This window comes from Amphiura filiformis, chromosome 5, assembly GCF_039555335.1.
Source record: "Amphiura filiformis chromosome 5, Afil_fr2py, whole genome shotgun sequence".
In the NCBI taxonomy this organism is placed as follows: Eukaryota; Metazoa; Echinodermata; class Ophiuroidea; order Amphilepidida; family Amphiuridae; genus Amphiura; species Amphiura filiformis.
Genome location: NC_092632.1, coordinates 74,880,295 through 74,899,047, shown reverse-complemented (window position 1 = coordinate 74,899,047; position 18,753 = coordinate 74,880,295). Strand labels below are relative to the sequence as shown.

General features: G+C 37.4%; 2 protein-coding genes across 2 annotated transcripts in view; one reads left to right on the top strand and one right to left on the bottom strand.

The window, feature by feature from the left end:
• Nucleotides 1–6,623, bottom strand: part of LOC140153701 (E3 ubiquitin-protein ligase UHRF1-like) — a 32,303-nt gene extending 25,680 nt beyond the window's left edge. Inside the window, exon 1 of the mRNA XM_072176525.1 lies at nt 6,373–6,623. Coding sequence (XP_072032626.1) covers nt 6,373–6,525 — 153 coding nt within the window. The 5' untranslated portion in view covers nt 6,526–6,623. The remainder of the gene's footprint in view (nt 1–6,372) is intronic.
• Nucleotides 6,624–6,843: 220 nt separating this feature from the next.
• The window catches only part of LOC140153697 (delta(24)-sterol reductase-like), a 60,802-nt gene continuing 48,892 nt past the window's right edge, over nt 6,844–18,753 (top strand). Inside the window, exon 1 of the mRNA XM_072176520.1 lies at nt 6,844–6,971. The gene's annotated coding sequence lies outside the window, so the exon portion shown is untranslated. The remainder of the gene's footprint in view (nt 6,972–18,753) is intronic.

The window sequence follows — 18,753 nt, the reverse complement described above, 5'->3', positions numbered from 1 at the left end:
TGGTCAGTAAATGTTTTGTTGTTCTTCATTAAGTTGAATTTATCTGCGTTTCTCGTTTGGTAATTATGAATATTGGAACGTAGTGTAAAGAAGCCATCAAATACGCCCGGTAATTCATTATTACTGTACTTGTACATAAATACCCCCAATTCAAGTTTGTAGGTGTCTGCAAGAGTTACAATATTGTATTTGGCAAATACACGCATTAGAGCACATCAGACATATCGAATTGCATTCTGAATACGAAGAATGTCTTTCTGATATCAAATAATTTTCATTTTTGAAATTCACGATATAATACAAATTTTATGACAAATTATTAAAATTTGATATTTTTCACATTTTGATATATAACAGTCCTCAAAGTAAATTTTATAAATCTAATGACATATTCTTAAAGTGTATGTAGCTGGGAGGAAAAACCGACGATCAATTGAAAATTTTGACCTTTCATATTGAAGATACCGGGGTATGGATTTTTTTTCCAAAAAGACCTAATTTTTTTGGTGTTTTGGGAAAAAAAAAATCCATATCTTCAATACGAAAGGTCAAAATTTTCAATTGATCGTCGACTTTTCATCCTACCTATAGATATACACTCTTAAATCATCAGATTTATATTAGTTCAAGTACTGTTAAATATCAAAAATATAAATTTTTAATCATTTGCCTTAAAAATGTGTATTACATTGCGAATTTCAAAAAATCAAAATTATTTGATATCAGAAGAACATTCTTCAGATTCAGAATGCAATTCATAATGTCCCACAATAAATACTGTCCAAACGTTCATACCCCATCCCTTAAATGGTGATCTTTCCCCCAAACACGGCAAAATGTCACCGGCTTGTTGTGAGAGGTCACCTTACTCTGACTGGCATGTTTACTTGTTCACACAGGCAGCTACTCCGCCACCCACCAGGTCATGTTTATGTGTTACTCTTACAAAAGTCAGGAGTAATTAAATTGGTCATGGGAAGGTTGGAGTAGTACGACTAGCGTTCACATTGGCACTACTCCGATATTTCACACAACCTTCCGCTGACCCATCCTTCCTCCACCCCACTCCGATCTTTCGCCGGGGGTGTAAAACCCTGCGTCTGAACACAGCTTTAGACAGGAGTTTGCTCCTGGGATGGGCAAAATTAATGGACTACTTTGACAGAGACTACATGTACATATGATATTTTGTTTAAAGGCTATTGACCTGTTTAGTAGACCAGATTTGCAAAACAAGGCCATAGCAATACATATGTTTGAACTCTTGGAACCCCAATGGGCTGTAGAAGTCTGGAAATGTTTTAAAGGGCAAACTAGGACAGGCAATTTTATTAAATTTCTAGCTAATGTACAATTGTACATATATACAGGCTAGACCCTGCACAGACTTGCAATTTAAACAAAAAAACGATGCAACTTCATCAATGTCATGAAAATCTATTTCATTTGAAATCAATGAAGCATGACACAATCAATGTAAGGTGAGCTACATTTTGTACAATGTACAATGAATGGAAGTTCAGAAGTAAACAACATGTGCACAGACAATCATGGCATTCATGGCTGATCAGTGGATCACATCAAAATTTTTAACAATATTGCCAAAACTGTAATTTCAAGTTCAGCTACATGTATTAAAATTAAAGACTTCAAAATCATGACTGATCCAAAATCTAAATAACTTTTATCCAAATTTAAACATCTATGTCCGGTACTAGAATATTTTCATGATTGTGCTGCAAAAAATATCAATCCTAATCTACCAAAAAAAAGAAAAAGATCTAGCCTCGAACTATTGTGTGCAAATTTGAAGCTAGATTTCTTGAGTGAAGCATCAAGTAATGTAGTGTTTGACTTAAAGCCATTATAACATTACATGTGGAAAACGCCCTTAAAACATTTTAAAATTCTGGTTTTTACACGATTGTAATGTACTTTAGTCAATAAAGATACTCTGCAAAAATCAAGACTTTAGGTGCTGTAGTTTTGTCAAAATCCGAAATTTTGAATAAAACGATGGAACCGGCGTTTTATTATGACGATGGAAATATTAGTCGAACACGTATGCACAATACGTTACACGCAGCGTCAGTGGGATACACATGCACTCACACCCGATGATCGTACCAGTATTACAACCGCGGGAGTAACATGCATGGGCGCTAGTAGTAAATTCCAATTTTTATGCTTTACCTCACTTGTTCGGCTCAAAATTAAAAGGGGACATATCTGACAGTAAAAGCTAACATTTTATGGAAAATAAATACCAATCTATTAAATTACAGAAATGTTATACATTGTAATATGGCTTTAAGTAGTAAAACTGCTACAAGGTTGGATAAATTGACTTGCAAGCAGGGTTCGATTTAGAGGGGTTTTACATGCACAAATGCATGTAACTTTGGCTCTGTGCATGTAGAATTTTGCCTGTGCATGCAAAATTTTGTGTTATTCAGCCCATTTTGAGGAAAAAATCAGAGTTGTGCATGTAAATTTTATTTTCTAAATCGAACCCTGCTTGCAAGATTAACTTGCAAATCGGATTGGATATCAGTATTTAATTTTTTTTTTTTAATCCTTAAAAAAGTTTTCGGTAACTTGGAGAGCCACTGGACCTATTCTTAAGTGGTACTAGTAGGATCATATGTCACAGTTAATTTCAAAAAAATGACAGTGATATAAAAATCTCAACTTTTTTTGAGAAAAGTGGGGGGATGAGGCTGTGGATCACGAAATGCCCTTTTAATTGACAACACAATGACTACATAAAATAATTACCGTATTTCGTCGAATAAACGCCCCCGGGGGCGTTACATTTTCCCAAGGGGCGTTTATTAGAGGTCATTTTTAGCACGAAAATTCCTATTAAAATCATTAGGTAAGCTTAAAAGTCACGCTAAAATGACAAACTATGACCTTTTGACACTGACTTTTGGTTCACTTCCGGGTTCGGATGCAGATTTTCGCCATTTATTGCTGCTACTCATGACCATGTGAGCAACTTGGTAAGCTTACTACACAAGATAGCATGGAAATATCGAATTTTTGAAACATCTTGGTTGAAAAAAAAGTGGTGGGGGGGCGTTTATTTGAGGGGGGGCGACTATTTGACTGAAATACGGTATAATAATAAAAAAAACCTGACAATTGTCATCATGATTCATGGCATGAAAAAAGACATGATGATCATTTAAGGCATTTTGTGATCCACAGCCTCATCCCCCACTTTTCTCAAAAAAAGTTGAGATATTTATATCACTGGAAACCTCTGGCTACATGTTTATGTACAAAATATTTCTTGCAGATTAATTCGTTTAGCAAAGATATTGTGAAATTTGAAATTACAACGCATTGTCTATGGAGCAGCTATAGCTAAAATAATAGTTTCTCGATCATGAGAGCTCAATAGGCATGCAATGACAATTGCGTCGGCGTATAGCGCCTACTGATTGGCTGATGGACTTTAACGTCAAGAAGTGTGCGGTTCTTGCTATATCTCGCAAAAGAAAACCCAGTCATTTCCAATATTCCATTCTTGGGCAGCCACTCACCAGTGTAGAGCAACATGATTACCTAGGTATCTCCATCTCCAATGATCTTCGATGGAACTCCCACTGTAACAACATCATCAAGACTCTGGGCCTGTTGCGGAGGACATTATCACCCTGTTCCAGAGATATTAAGAAGAAAGCTTATGAGGCCCTGGTTCGTCCACGTTTAGAGTATGCTGCAGCAGCTTGGAATCCATATACAATATCCCTGGTGTACAAGCTCGAGCAAGTTCAGAGAGTTAATTGCTGCTCGCTTTGTTTATGCTGATTTTCGTCGGACGACCTGAGCAGTTACACCTATGATTACCAGTCTTGGTTGGGACTCCCTACACGTAAGACGCCTGGTAGACCAGAGTGTGATGTTCTACAAAATCCACAACCAGTTTGTCAATATCCAGTTCCCTCCATGTGTTACCCCTGCATGCTACCTGTCTCGCAATGATCATCAATTGAAGTACAGTACCAACTCCATCTACCGAGGGTTTCAAGTTTTCCTTTTAGGCCAATGGAACTCGATTATTAGTTTCCGATTGGATGTTTGAAAAAAAGGATGAGGTCGCTATTTCATTATTCATTATTCGGTTTCTTTTCATTATCCATTATGTCAACAAAATTTACAAAATCAATGATTTCATGAACAGCTTTCTCCAAATTTAGGTACCCCACCAGTACCAAAGTATATTGTTGATGAAAGACTATCTCAAAACCAGTATTAATGCTTAGATCATCTTTACAGACATTTTGCAACAGATTGAGAAAAGATTTGAATTTGTTTTCATTAAAATGAAAAGAAATTTGCAATTTTTGTAAGTTCACTAGAAATACGTTTACGTCGATACTCAGCAGGATCCTTTCCGGACGTCATGCCAAGGGTGCAGAAATGTTGATCACGTGCAGACTAGACATACAGGTGCAGCCAACAAAAAACTTGAAAATTGAGGGTGCTGGAGTTGAAGACAACTGGAAAACTCAAATGGTGCGATGAACTGGATGAAATATGATGAGGTAATCCTTAAATTTCCATTATTTGCTACGGTACATATATCCTCTACCCCTACAACTAAGAAAAACTGTTGATTATGATCAGCAGGGGATGTCAGACATTTTGAGAGCTTCAAATTTTGATTATTTGCATTTCAATTTTCAGATAATTGACTTTTTTATGAAAATAAAGTTTTGTCAAATTGAAAAAGTGATGCGGGCGGTCAATAGGAAACTAACAATCGAGTTCCATTAGCCTTATCCACGCTCCATACGTGTTTGGAATCATCTTCCTCCATCAGTTGTGATCCAAGCAACCCCAGCTGCCTTCAAAGAAGCTGCCCTTGTGTCATCAGGGGATGCTTCCGCCACCAGGCAGCAAACTCCTGTAAACCAGTCTCCAGTTCCTGTATATTAGTGCACCCTCAGTTCATCGTTGGATGGTTTTTTGCCGTAGCATTGTTTTTCTTCACCTTCTTCACTACGCACCGCACCATGGCTGTTGACGTCACTTTGCACCGTTACAACTTACATCCTAGTTTAGCTCAAGATGAAGCTGTAAAAGGATTACTCTACCAAGTACCAAGTACCACACACGCTTTGGGTAGCGCTGCATTTCCTGTGCGTGCACAATCGATCGCGCTATCGTGTCATTCCACTAAACTTGCGACATTACGCAGTGCACACAGTACATTCATACTCTCATGATCGAGAAATTATTATTTTAGCTATAGTGTAATACACATAATAATCATGCATAACTCATGAACGCAAAATCGGAATCAACTGAAATTTTGGGAATAGGTTTTTTCGTGGATATCTAATGAAAAATGACATAAATAGAGGATGCTAGGATCACGAAATACTCCTTAATTGTATTTGTAAAAAATTCTGCAGTGTTTCAGATGCGTTAATGGCGATCCTGACTTTTAGACCACCCAAGCTATATAAGGTACAAATTGCAAATTTATCATATTAAACTTTACGCAACAAGGTTAAACATGTTTTCAACTGTACAAACATACCTTTTATTCCATCAAACAAGCTTTATTTTGTTCCAAAATTCACGTTTTTATAGCTATTTTTGACGTAAAAGAGCTGGTAACAAAACCGGTGATGCCAGCTCCGAAGTTTTCGCGTAGCACAAGCGCTTGATGTACGCTTTCGTTTGACGGTAATTTACCCTAGCGTATCATGCAATTTCAAGCGCGTTTGACATCGTTTTACTGCGTGACGCAATTCTGCATTTACATTGTTTATTCAAAATGGCGAATTTCTCGAAAAAGCGTGATACATTTTACCCGAAATTTCCCTCATTACTCAAAGCCCTGCCCGTTTTCACAATATTTTAGCTTCTTGGATATCATCGGAAACATAGATTAGTAATATTAGGTAGGTCACTGTATTTTTAAAGATTGTTTAGATGGTTTTTACAATGAAAAAATTGACGTTTTAAGCTTCTTTTCAAAAATTGGTTTTAGCTTGTTAAAAAACGGGTAAAAAAATCGTTTTTAGTTTGTTGGATATTGTTGCTTAATAGTTTAAAGCTTGACTCCTTAGATGAAACTTTTAGTTTAAGCTTGTTAGAATATTAAACCTTGATGAAATAGTAATATTTGAGCCCTATATAGCGCGGGTGGTCTAAAAGTCAGGATCGCCTTATTTTTCCTACCAGAGACTATCGCCATATAAAAATGTTGTGAAGTTTTGACCCATGAACAGCTACATGTACACTACACATGCACATTATTTGATGTAAGCATGTTAACTTGGTAAGCTTATGAATATGATAGGGTCATATAATGTCATTGTATAGTGTGTACTGTGCTGTGATACTCACCTGTTTACCGCGGTAAAACAAGCGTTGTCTTTCTGGATCAGCGCCAAACGTTTCCACAAGTTTCTCTCGCAGTTGCTCAATTTTTGTAAGCTTTGACAGGTCGTCGACTTGCATCGACTTCTTGCCGTCAAAACTACGGATCTGGATCCACATCTCGTTAGCTTAAGGTTTCCAAAACTTGACAATAATATTTTCAAAATACTACAAAATGTTTGGTGAACTGCACTGCACTGCACTGTTTACAGTATCAGCATGTGTACGGTATACGCTGTACATGAAACGGCGGGAAATCTAAGCCTCTTACACAGTCGTAATTAATACAACCATTTGAGCATGTGCTGTCCCATGACTGTGCAAAAGATCACGAAAATCGCGGAAGCGTGACATTTAAAAAGAGTCAAAGGTTGGCTTCCGGTAAGATAATCGGTCGGGTCAAGGCCCTTTACACATGTTTACATACACGCACATGTCAACAATACAATTTCGTTCATCAAAAGCTGTAAATTGCACCCAAATTGCTCGAAGGCAGAATCAGCCAGAGTTTTCCACCTCTCTACGTTATCTGTCCTGTCTTGCTAGCTGGAGCTGGATATCATTAGGTAGGCAGAAATTTTTAGTTAATTGTTTAAATATAAATACATGAATAAATAAAATATACTTGAGTTGGAATTGTTGTAGGTAACCTAGGCAAACCTTAGTTAACACATTTACTAGTCAGCAAATTCGCCGAGACCGGGGCCCCAACACAATGCATATACATAGAAATTTGAATTTTTTTTCGAGAATAGGTGGGTGAAGGAAACCTACATAAATATGTTTTCTATACTTCACTTGACCCAAATATATGATTTTTTATGGTGATAATCAAGTCGCACATGGAATTTTAGAGGGATTTTGATAGCAGTTCCATTAAAAAAAGCTGCCATCGCCATGAGACTAAGATCTAGAAACACCCCCGAAATGCCGTTTTGGGGAATTTTGCTAGCTGAATCTTTTTGATGAAAGTCAATCTTTGACAAGATGTAACTTTGCTACGGAAAGTGCTATGAAAAAAAGGTTTTCAGTTTTGGCTTAGTTTACTCAAGGGCTTTAATTTGATATATAAAACGATGCAATTTGATGGCAAATTTGAATTCACCTAGGATACCTAATTGTTGACACTTCACTAGTTCACCACGTAAACTTGTATGGCTCAAAATTCGGAATGAGGACATCGTATAAGTTCCTTGTACTAACACTTCACATGCTTCAAGTTCAAAATGACAGAACTTTTTATAATTTTAAATTTTTTTTTGTAAATTTCAATTTTTTACAAAAATACAGTGTATATGAAAAAAGTCTAGGGTCGGGCATATTTTAGGGTCGGTCGTGTTACGCCAATCAAATAATTTTTGTCCGGCCTAAATAATTATGCCTGCCCTACCCTGAGTAAGGTTAAACACTTGTGCTGAACGTGAAATTTATGGCAAGCCACATCATTCATAAATGCGAGTTTTGCCCGCTATAATGGTCGAGGAGCCCGCTATACTGGTCGAGGAGCACGCTATACTGGTCGAGGAGCACGCTATAGGCCTACTGGTCGAGCGGCATGCTATACTGGCCGAGCAGCTACATACATCGAATGTATGGAGCCGGTATATAATCCATAAGGATTGTGAAAAGCCGTAACTCACACATACGATGGGTGTACCGAGCAGCACGCTATACTGGTCGAGCATGCAGCACGCTATACTGGTCGAGTTTCACCATGCCGAACAGAGAGTTTCACAATGCCGAACGGCGAGTTTACACCACGCCGAACGGCGAGTTTTTCTGACGCCGATCTAAAATATTCACGTAGTATAAGGCCAAGTAACAAAAATAACATGTGTATATCGTCCGGACTTTTTCAAAAATCGGTGAGGGAGGTCCTTATTATTTGTTATTGTGTTATTTTTTTACCATTCATTTCTGTGTAAAATCGCAATTGCAAAGTGTTTGTCAACACATCATCAAATCGGGGAGGCCCCCAGATATTTTTGTTATTTCCCCAAAGCCCTACCCCTAGATTGAAGAAAGTGTTTACAATGTGTTTGATAACCAAGAACTTCTAACATGTCTCTTCATCACAACAATTTTAGAAATAAAGTTAGGGAGCAAATAGGAAAAATAACAAAAATATTTGAAAATCTCCAAAAATCAGTGAGGGCGGGGACGATATACATGTTATTTTTAGCTCATTGCGTAAGCAATGAACTCTAGGCATGATCCATTTTTCTGTATGTTTTTTTCTTTCTCTTGCTACATCGTTTGAGCAATGGATCTGGTAATTTTTGGCGGCGATCTTTGCATGATCGTTCATGATTGTTACCTGGGATTGTTACTTATTTAGCTAAGAAAATTCGGACAGAAAGTATCATTTTGGAGCATTTTCTTACAAAAGTTTTACCAAATTTCATGGAATAGTCTCCTATGCAAACTGTTTGTGGTGCTTTTCATATTACAAACACTGTACAAACTCCTTGATCGTGGCGAATTTGTAAAAGAGATGTTGAACTTTACTGTTTCAGTGCGGCTACAATGTTTGCTTTTCAGTGTTGCTGTGCCTTACATTCTGCAAGTGAATAGATAAAAAACCAATTGGGCTCGTGCTGTGTAGGCCCTTACTTCTGTGCACGAGCCATGAGCAAATAGTGTCTCAAATTCTCCCAATTTGGGCTACCAAATTGTTGGTTGGCAACCCTGACTATGAACAAACATCTCACTCATTTATCACACATCTACCCAGTCACTAAACCCAATTAGTTATGTAAACATTTACTCAAGGTGAGTAGCACTTTTTCAGTGCCTGGTATATCAGTATATGGGTGACAACCCCTCTCTGAGATGGAATGTTTAAAATTATTGTTATTCGATTTGTAAGGAAAAGTAAGTATGTTTTGCCGTTTCAACGAATGAAAACGAGCGAGTATTACCAAAGTTATGTTTGAACTAATTATGACTTTAAAAGTTCTAGGTATAGGCCTAAATGTAACAATAATAGTTAATATACAGCATCATATGGTCAGCAGAAGAAAATTACATCACCTATGATGTCATATCAGTGTCCTTGACCGGGGTCCTAATACTCCTTGACCACTGAACAGCGTGATATCATGTTGATAACAGATCTATAGAATCAAAATCTTCATCATATCACAGATTCTCAACAACCTGTGATCATGTGGACCCTATATGTGAAAGTATAGTTATCTATCATATCCTGTGTCGTTTTATGGATAAAAATGACTCAAAATGTTATTGATGAAATGGTTGCTATCATAAACATCAGTTTTGTCTTTTCAACGGGAAAAATCCGATACAAAATAAAGTTTTTAGGGCCTAGCTATAATATGGGCATAATTTATTCATGGAGGCCTATAGTATTGAACAATGTACCCCATTTGACATGCACTATAAATAAATTGTCTTACTTTATTAATTTAATAACTTATGTGAAGTCACTTTCTATCTTTTTTATTTGATTCATAAAATTACATTCAACAAAATGATTGAAGAGAAAACAGACAAGGCACTGGGCAGACTGTTATAGAATGGAGTAGGTAAGATGCCATGTCCATAGCTTCATGCAGGAGTTTCCGACTAGCAATCAACATGATCAGCACATTCAGAAAAACACAGTTTAAGAGTGAAGATTGTAGTGAGTAATCAGTCCTTTATAAATGTGCTGGCCACTATCTATTATAATATAGTCCCGGGGAGGGACACACTTTAGAAGTGACGGGTATGTGCCTACCGGCGTCGCGAAGTAGGGGCCTATCAGGCCGGGCTATCAGGTACAAAGCGTCATTTAAAAAAGGGGGTCATTGGGTACAAACAAAATAAAAAAAGGGTGTCATTGGGTATAATATTTTGAAAAAAGGGGGTCATTGAGTATAAGATTTTAAAAAAAGGGTCATCGGGTAAAAATATTTGAAATAAGGGAGCAATGAGGTTTGAGAATACTGAAATGTGTTTTTCAAAGTTGGCAGCGCTGTATACATAGCTATACATGGCTAGTTTCAAGTTTTTATTTGGAAATTGCTTTTACATCAGTGGCACTCATCTATCCGATGGTGCATCCAAGGCATTAAATATACAAACAAAACTGTATTAAACAAAATAAAATCAAAGGATACTTGACAAGCAAAAGGTACAAATAAATAAATGCCTTGAATAAATAAATATCTTGAGAACCGTAAGTATATATTCAAAATGCTGATTTGTGCTTGATCACAGCACTATGGTGATTTTGAGGTTTGGGAATACTGAAATGTGTTTTTCAAAGTTGGCAGCCCTGTATACATAGCTATACATGGCTATACATGACTATACATGGCTATGACATGGTTACATATGGCTATACATGGCTATACATGGCCATACATAGCTATCCATGGCTATACATAGCTATGCATGGCTATACATAACTATGCATGGCCATACATAGCTATGCATGGCTATACATAACTATGCATGGCTATACATAGCTATGCATGGCATTTACCATGAAATTGTTGTAGTTTTTAAGTTTCAAGTTTTTATTTGGAAATTGCTTTTACATCAGTGGCACTCATCTATCCGATGGTGCATCCAAGACATTAAATATACAAACAAAACTGTATTAAACAAAATAAAATCAAAGGATACTCGACAAGCAAAAGGTACAAATAAATAAATACCTTGAATAAAGAAATATCTTGAGAACCGTAAGTATATTTTCAAAATGCTGATTTCTGCTTGATCACAGCACTATGGTGATTTTGAGGTTTGAGAATACTGAAATGTGTTTTTCAAAGTTGGCAGCCCTGTATACATAGCTATACATGGCTATGACATTTTTACATATGGCTATACATGGCCATACATAGCTATCCATGGCTATACATAGCTATCCATGGCTATACATAGCTATGCATGGCTATACATAGTCTATGCATGGCTATACATAACTATGCATGGCTATACATAGCTATATATGGCTATACATAACTATGCATGGCTATACATAGCTATGCATGGCTATATACATAGCTATGCATGGCTATACATAGCTATGCATGGTATTCCTGACCATAACCCATAACAAATGAGCTACAGCACCAGTGGTGCTCTTGTTGTTACTTGGCCTAATAATATTTAAATAGGCCTACACGTAGTATAATAATGTTTAAAAACAATTTTGCAATATGCTTCAAGTTCAAAATGACAGAACTTTTATAATTTTAAACATTTTTTTGTAAATTTCAATTAGGGTCGGGCATATTTTAGGGTCGGTCGGGTTACGCCAATCAAATAATTTTTGTCCGGCCTAAATAATTATGCCTGCCCTACCCTGAGTAAGGATAAACACTTGTGCTGAACGTGAAATTTATGGCAAGCCACATCATTCATAAATGCGAGTTTTGCCCGCTATAATGGTCTAGGAGCCCGCTATACTGGTCGAGGAGCACGCTATACTGGTCAAGGAGCACGCTATACTGGTCGAGCGGCATAAAAAATTTTTTTTTAAAAGGTCAAAATTTTCAATTGATCGTCGGCTTTTCATCCCTCGAGGACTGTTATATCTCAAAATGTGAAAAATATCAAATTTTAATTATTTGTCATAAAATTTGTATTATATCGTGAATTTCAAAAATTAAAATTATTTGATATCAGAAAGACATTTTTGTTGTTTTTTCCATTTTTATTCACCTGTACTTGGGCCTGGTGGAAAGGAAAAAAGAACATACAGGCATGGTCCACCAGACCCCATCTTAATTACGGTAACCAAGATAGATACAAAGATGCAATCAGAGTATGACAATGAGATTTTTTTTAAACTGCCCCACCATGACAACAGGACCCAACGGATACCTCTGTTAAAAAGAGCATAATGCTGCACACTACCAAGAGTGATGAAAAAGACAAGCAAAAACAAGTAGTGGTAGTCCAGAACCCGGGGTCCAGCAAAGCAAGAAAAAAAATCCTTTTTTAAAAAACCAGACACAAAGGCCACCGTTGGGTCCCCCCACCATGGGTGGGCAGAATAAGCACCATCGTATACTACATGTAAGATGAAACAAATAATGTTGGTTACAAGTGAATCAATTAAAAACAGATCAGGGATTACCCAGTTTTCCCTTGCTTTCTGCAATTTTATATTCTGTGCCAAATTTAACTTTCCCCATGTTCTTGTAAGCTTGAAAACTAGGGTTGACATCCTGAAATTTGCATCTATGAATATAATATTTCAAACATAAAACAAGAAAATTTATGGCATTTTTATGTTCAGATTCCTCAACATCCAAACCAAACATTTTCTGAGGTTTTTACTGCGCCCGAACGAATTAGACTCTGAGTCTGTATGTGGTCATCAAAAAAAGCATTTATCAAGTTCCTCGTTTTCAGTCCACATTTAACCCAGAGTTTAATGGTTTGTTGAAGTTGTTGGCAACCTTACGAACCATTTCAATTTCAGGTCGATCAAAATTAGCAAAAACTATTCCTGGAAAACTTGAAAAAAGATACGATCAGACACTTTGTGCATGAATGTACACTCACTGTATGCTGATTCATGCTGCACATGTACAAAAATACACAAGAAGAGCTGTTGTTTATCGATATCACAGTGCCGTTGCTTACCGATAAATCAACGGACCGGAAATTCACCTCGCCAGGTCAGCGACACGCATGAAAAAGTTTCAATTCGACTGACTGTTTAGACCAGGAAAAGTCGCACTTCAACCACGACAAGGTCGAATTGAATTCGACTTGATGAACCTCAGGAGCAGTGTCTTAGCTAGCCACCCGTCTGGCCGTCATTTTAGACGGAGAGTTTGCTGCTGGGACGGGCAAAATTAATGCCTTTGACAGATACTACATTATAATTGTAGGTGTTTAGAAAGTCTATTGACCTTTTTAGTAGACCAGGTTTGTAAAACAAGGTTATAGCAACACATATTTGAACTCTTTGAACCCCCAATGGGCTGTAGAAGTCTGGTAAATGTTTTAAAGGTCAAATTGGGACAGGCAAATTTATTCAAATGACAGGCAAACCTGAATTTCTAGCTAAGACCCTGCTCAGGAAGGAGCATTGTTGAACACAACTTTTGAACTCGACTTCGGTTGTACTTGGAAGTTGAACAATGACTGTACCTGTTTAGACCTGAATTTGACTGAACTCGACTTCAATAAAGTCGTTGTTGAAGTACGACTTTTCCTAGTGTAAACGGGGTCTTAGACATTCTTGTTTTGTCACAAGCGACAAGTCTTTCAATTCGTGTGAGTGTTCGTGATAGGCTATTGAAAGATGATCTCCTGTTTCCCTGTCAATTTTTTTTCCCGAAGGATGAGGCGACTCTTTCATTATTCATTATATTTGAGCATTATTATTTTTACACATTGGACTTTCTATCACACTATAAATAAATAATAAAATACGCCACATGTGTCAAAGGCAAGAAAAGGACAGGTTAATTATTTAGGGGCTATCATTTTTATATTTAGGGGCTATCATTTTTATATTTTTTCCCAAATATACTGGGGTCATAAATTTTGGAAAGAAAAATAGGGGGGTGTCATAAAATTTTTGATGACCAAAATGTAGGGTGTCACAAGATGACCACAGATACTGCACATTTATTTTACGGTATTCAAAAAGACTGATTTTAATACAATTTTAGCCTGTTTACGGGGTAAGGTATATCGGTGGTGGTGGTGGGGTGTAATACAGGGTGTCCCAAAAGTAACTTAACATTGTGAATTGGCCATAACTTGTGTTGTGTTAATAGTGTTGTTACAAAAATTGCACAGTATGTAGATAATTCTTTTAGAAATGTTATGATACCAAACATGCCTATGTGGTCATGACCCTTTGGTATGAAATTAATGGATATCTACCGTACCGTGAAACCCACTTTTATAAACGCAAAATAAGTCTCGTCATTTGAGACGTGATAACACGATATAACGTGTTATCGTTTTCAAATCTTTTTTGTTTAATTTTGCTATGTTTGTTTGATTGTTTGTTTGTTTTCAATGCGTAATCTTCATTTTCTGTTTTATCTGATCTTTTCTGAGGATTCGATGAACAGTTGTACGCGGTACGTTGTTCTCCATTGAAAGTCGACGTACTGATCGTCTTGGGCTTTTCGCCACCACTCTTATATGACATCGATGTTTGTAGCCGATCTTCCTGTTCTTCCACGTCCTGCCCGAGGTAGATTATGAACAGATCCAGTTGATAGGAATTCCTGCACTAGTCGCTGGATTGCATTTCGGCTGGGTGCATAATTTACATTAAAATGTTCCCTAAACTTTGCTTGAGTGAGTTTGTCCGACTTTGTCGAAGAATCAGAATCCGTTGATCTAAAGGAAATTCATCTTCACTTCAACTGTTTTAAAGTTAAGTTTAATATTGTCAATTCATCCTAATTATAATCTAAAACAGCAGTCACGCTTACGCTAGGCCATGTAATCCATGAATGTTCATACCTAAATGTAGCGTGTGCAGTGAGTGAACCAACTCTATTGTTGAGGGAAGCACACATCATTCATGTGCTTGACCAAAGAACAAACCCACAAAAGCTTGCTTTTGTGGGTTTGATATACACATATGTACAGTCGCACAGTAAGGTCAAGGAGTCATCAATAATGCTGTTTTTGGTATCAGAATAATTCTAAAAGATCAATATATGTGAATAATTTCTCCATTTTGGTATGAAGTAGGAAATATTTGAGATATGGCAAATTCACAATGTTAAGTTACTTTTGGGACACGCTGTACTATCATTGACTATTTTTGTTGCCGAAATAGGGGTTCTCAATTTTATTGACACTGACTTTTTGTAAATTTGGGACCCCCTTCCAGGCTGTACAGACAAAAATAGCTACCTTGAAGAAGCATTTATCTTATACCTGAAAGCGATGAAGGATTTCCTCCGGAATTGTATTTTGAGTCTCTCACCCATTGCCTACATTACAAAGCCAATCTCAAAGCAAAGAAGCAAGAAAAAAGCTGTGGAACTACAGGGTGTCCCAAAAGTAACTTAACATTGTGAATTTGCCATAACTTGTGTTCCGGGCTTGTGTTGGGTTAATAGTGTTGTCACAAAAATTGCACAGTATGTAGATAATTCTTTTAGAAATGTTATGATACCAAACATAGCTAAACATGCCTAGATGTGGTCATGACCCTTTGGCACAAAATTAACGGATATCTACCGTACCGTAAAACCCACTTTAATAAACGCAAAATAAGTCATTTGAGACGTGATAACACGATATAACATGTTATCGTTTTAAAATCTGTTTGTTTAATTTTGCTATGTTTGCTCAGTTTGTTTTGTTTTTTCTAGAATAAGGTTGTTTTTCAGCTTTTTTCTCTCCTTTCATCTTGGAGTCGGGTAGTTTTTTTGAACGTCTTGAAAAATGCAGTAATTCATGTACATTCTATATTTTGTCTGACTTCCAGATGAAGCTGTTGCATCATGGCAGTCAATGGAAAGAGGAGTCATAGTTGTCAATATTGTGAGAAGAGTTTTAGATGTCTTGGCGAGAAGCAAAGGCATGAAATAATACACACAGGATATAAACCACACAAATGTCAGTATTGTGATATGAGATTTAATCAAGCAGGTCACAAAACTGTTCATGAAAGGATCCATATGAAAAACAAACCTTACAAATGTCAATATTGTGACAAGCAATTTACTCAAAGTGGAGACAGGACTAAACATGAGAGGACACATACTGGAGAGAAACCATTTGCTTGTCAGTATTGTGATAAAAGATTTACTAGAGGGGGAAACAGAAATAAACATGAAAAGATGCACTTGGAAAAACCTCACAAATGTCAGTTTTGCGAGAAAAGATTTGCAGATATAAGATTAAAGAAAACACATGAAGTGACTCATTCAGTGGAAAAACAACACAAATGTTTGTTTTGTGAAAAACAGTTTCTCCGTGCTGGAGACAAAAATAATCATGAGAGGGTACATACTGGGGAAAAACCGTTTGTGTGTAACTATTGTTACAAGAGTTTTACTCGATCTAGTCACAAACACTCACATGAAAGGACACATCTCAGACTAAAGCTGCACAAATGTTACTATTGTGAAAAAAGTTTCAGGAAGGTGGGAGATAAGTACCGCCATGAAATGAAACATGCGAGGGAAAATCCTCACAAATGTCAGTGCTGTGAGAAAAGATTTAGTGATGAAAATGACAAACAAACACATGAAATAACACATGTTGAAAAAGCAAAACCTCACAAATGTCAATTTTGTGAGAAGAGGTTTAGTTGCGAAGGACAGCTGAAAAATGAACATGAAATGAAACACACAGGAGAAAAACCTCATAGCTGCCGGTATTGCGAAAAGACATTCCGCAGGTTGATTAACAAGAACAAACACGAGGACACTCATGTGGTAGAGAATTCTGATAAACGTGAGGAACTAATCAGTATAGAAGGACATACTGATGAGAAGAAAGCATGTGATGATCATAGTGATGAGATGACATATACTTTAAAAGAAAACCCCCGGGTTAAATGCAAGCATTGTAAGAAATGGTTTGAGGTTTTGACATTTTAGCACTAATTTTGGTGCCAATTTTAGTTCATTTGTTTAACATGCAAGTTACCATTGTTCAGACAGGTTTTTTTTATAGATAAAGACCTATGATTTGTTTCCATGATTAAGGGAACAGGCTAGCAAATATTAAAGTAAGAATTATGAAAATCGAACATTTGATGGTATAGTACATTAGAGTATAAAGAGTAGATTAAAATTCAACCACTGTTAAAGGAGGATGGGCTGACCAACAACCCCACACAGTGTCATCGCCCGATATCTTCATGGCAGAAATCGCCATGGTAGGTTGAATCCACCGCCACGCATGGCCATTTTGTATCGACCTTCGACCTGTTGAATAGTTTTGAGTCGCATAATGGGCGAAGGACATCTGACTAAGGCTACTGACAATAGCCCGATTAGCTCGGTGACTGACCTCGCTGTGTGTCAGTCGATCATGGTACGCCATTATTCATATGCTTTTAGATTACCTCCACGATTGGCCTATACACTGCGCTATATAATTAGGCACATATAGGCCTAAATCAGAATTATTTTAGTCAGTTTTTGACTCAAGACGCAAGCTACTCTCTCAAGACGCAAGCTAACGACTATCATATCTGTGACCATCCAGCACAACTGAGCCCTGAAGTCGCCAATCATCATTTTTGAGATATTCAACCAAAATATTCTGCTTGAAATTAGCTTTAAAAGGATGTATATCATGTCTATAGTCGTCGTCGTCGTCGTGGTCCTATGGGTCATGACTGACCCTTTGTGACCCTGTTGATGATGGTATTCCAGCAGCTTCTGTCTTGAGCCAGACGGTGGGCTGCTGACGAGAGAAAGGCCTGTTAATTGTTTAATTCCATCAGTCCATCTAAGCTTCTGTCTACCTCTTCTACGACTGCCTTCTATGTGACCTTGCATAATTATCTTCTCAATGCTGTCACCATCTCTTCTAGAAATGTGGCCAAAATACGCCAGTTTAAACCGATCTATTTTTTGGGACACGGAAGCATGGTCTCCAATTTGGTTTCTTACAAATTCGTTGGTCTTATGTTCTTTCCACGATATTCTCAGCATCTTCCGCCAGCACCACATTTCAAACGCCATGATCTTTTTCTTATCTGTCATTCCAACCGCCCACGTTTCACAGCCATACAAGGCAATCTTGAAAACCAGAGCATCCAGAATTTGAATCTTGGTAGCTTTAGAAATACCTCTGTCTTTCCATATATCTGTCAACGCAATTGCCGATGATCTTGCCATGGCTAGGCGTCTTCTGATTTCCTGTGAACTGCCCCCTGCATTGTCTATAAGTGATCCCAGAAAGTTGAAAGTGTCAACTTGTTCCACATCTTCTCCATTCACCTTCACTTGCTGATTTGTATCTCCTCCACAGATCATTATCTTTGTTTTCTTGACATTGAGATGCAGCCCAAATTCCTCACTACTTGCTTTTACTCTGTCTAAAAGGTCCTGAAGCTCATCTGATGACTTTGCAATAAGGGTGGTGTCGTCAGCGTATCTGAGGTTGTTAATCTTTCGTCCTCCGACTGACACCTGACCTGTAACACCAACAAATGCTCTCCTCATGATGTACTCTGCATATATGTTGAAAAGGTACGGTGACAGAATGCAACCTTGACGAGCGCCTTGGCCAATAGTGAACCACTCACTGTCTCCACTCTCTGTTCTAACGGTGGCTTCTTGGTTGTGATATAATGAGCAAATCAGGTCAGTCACATGCTCGGAGAACCCCATTTCTTTCATTATTCTCCACAGCTGCCTATGCACTTTTACAATC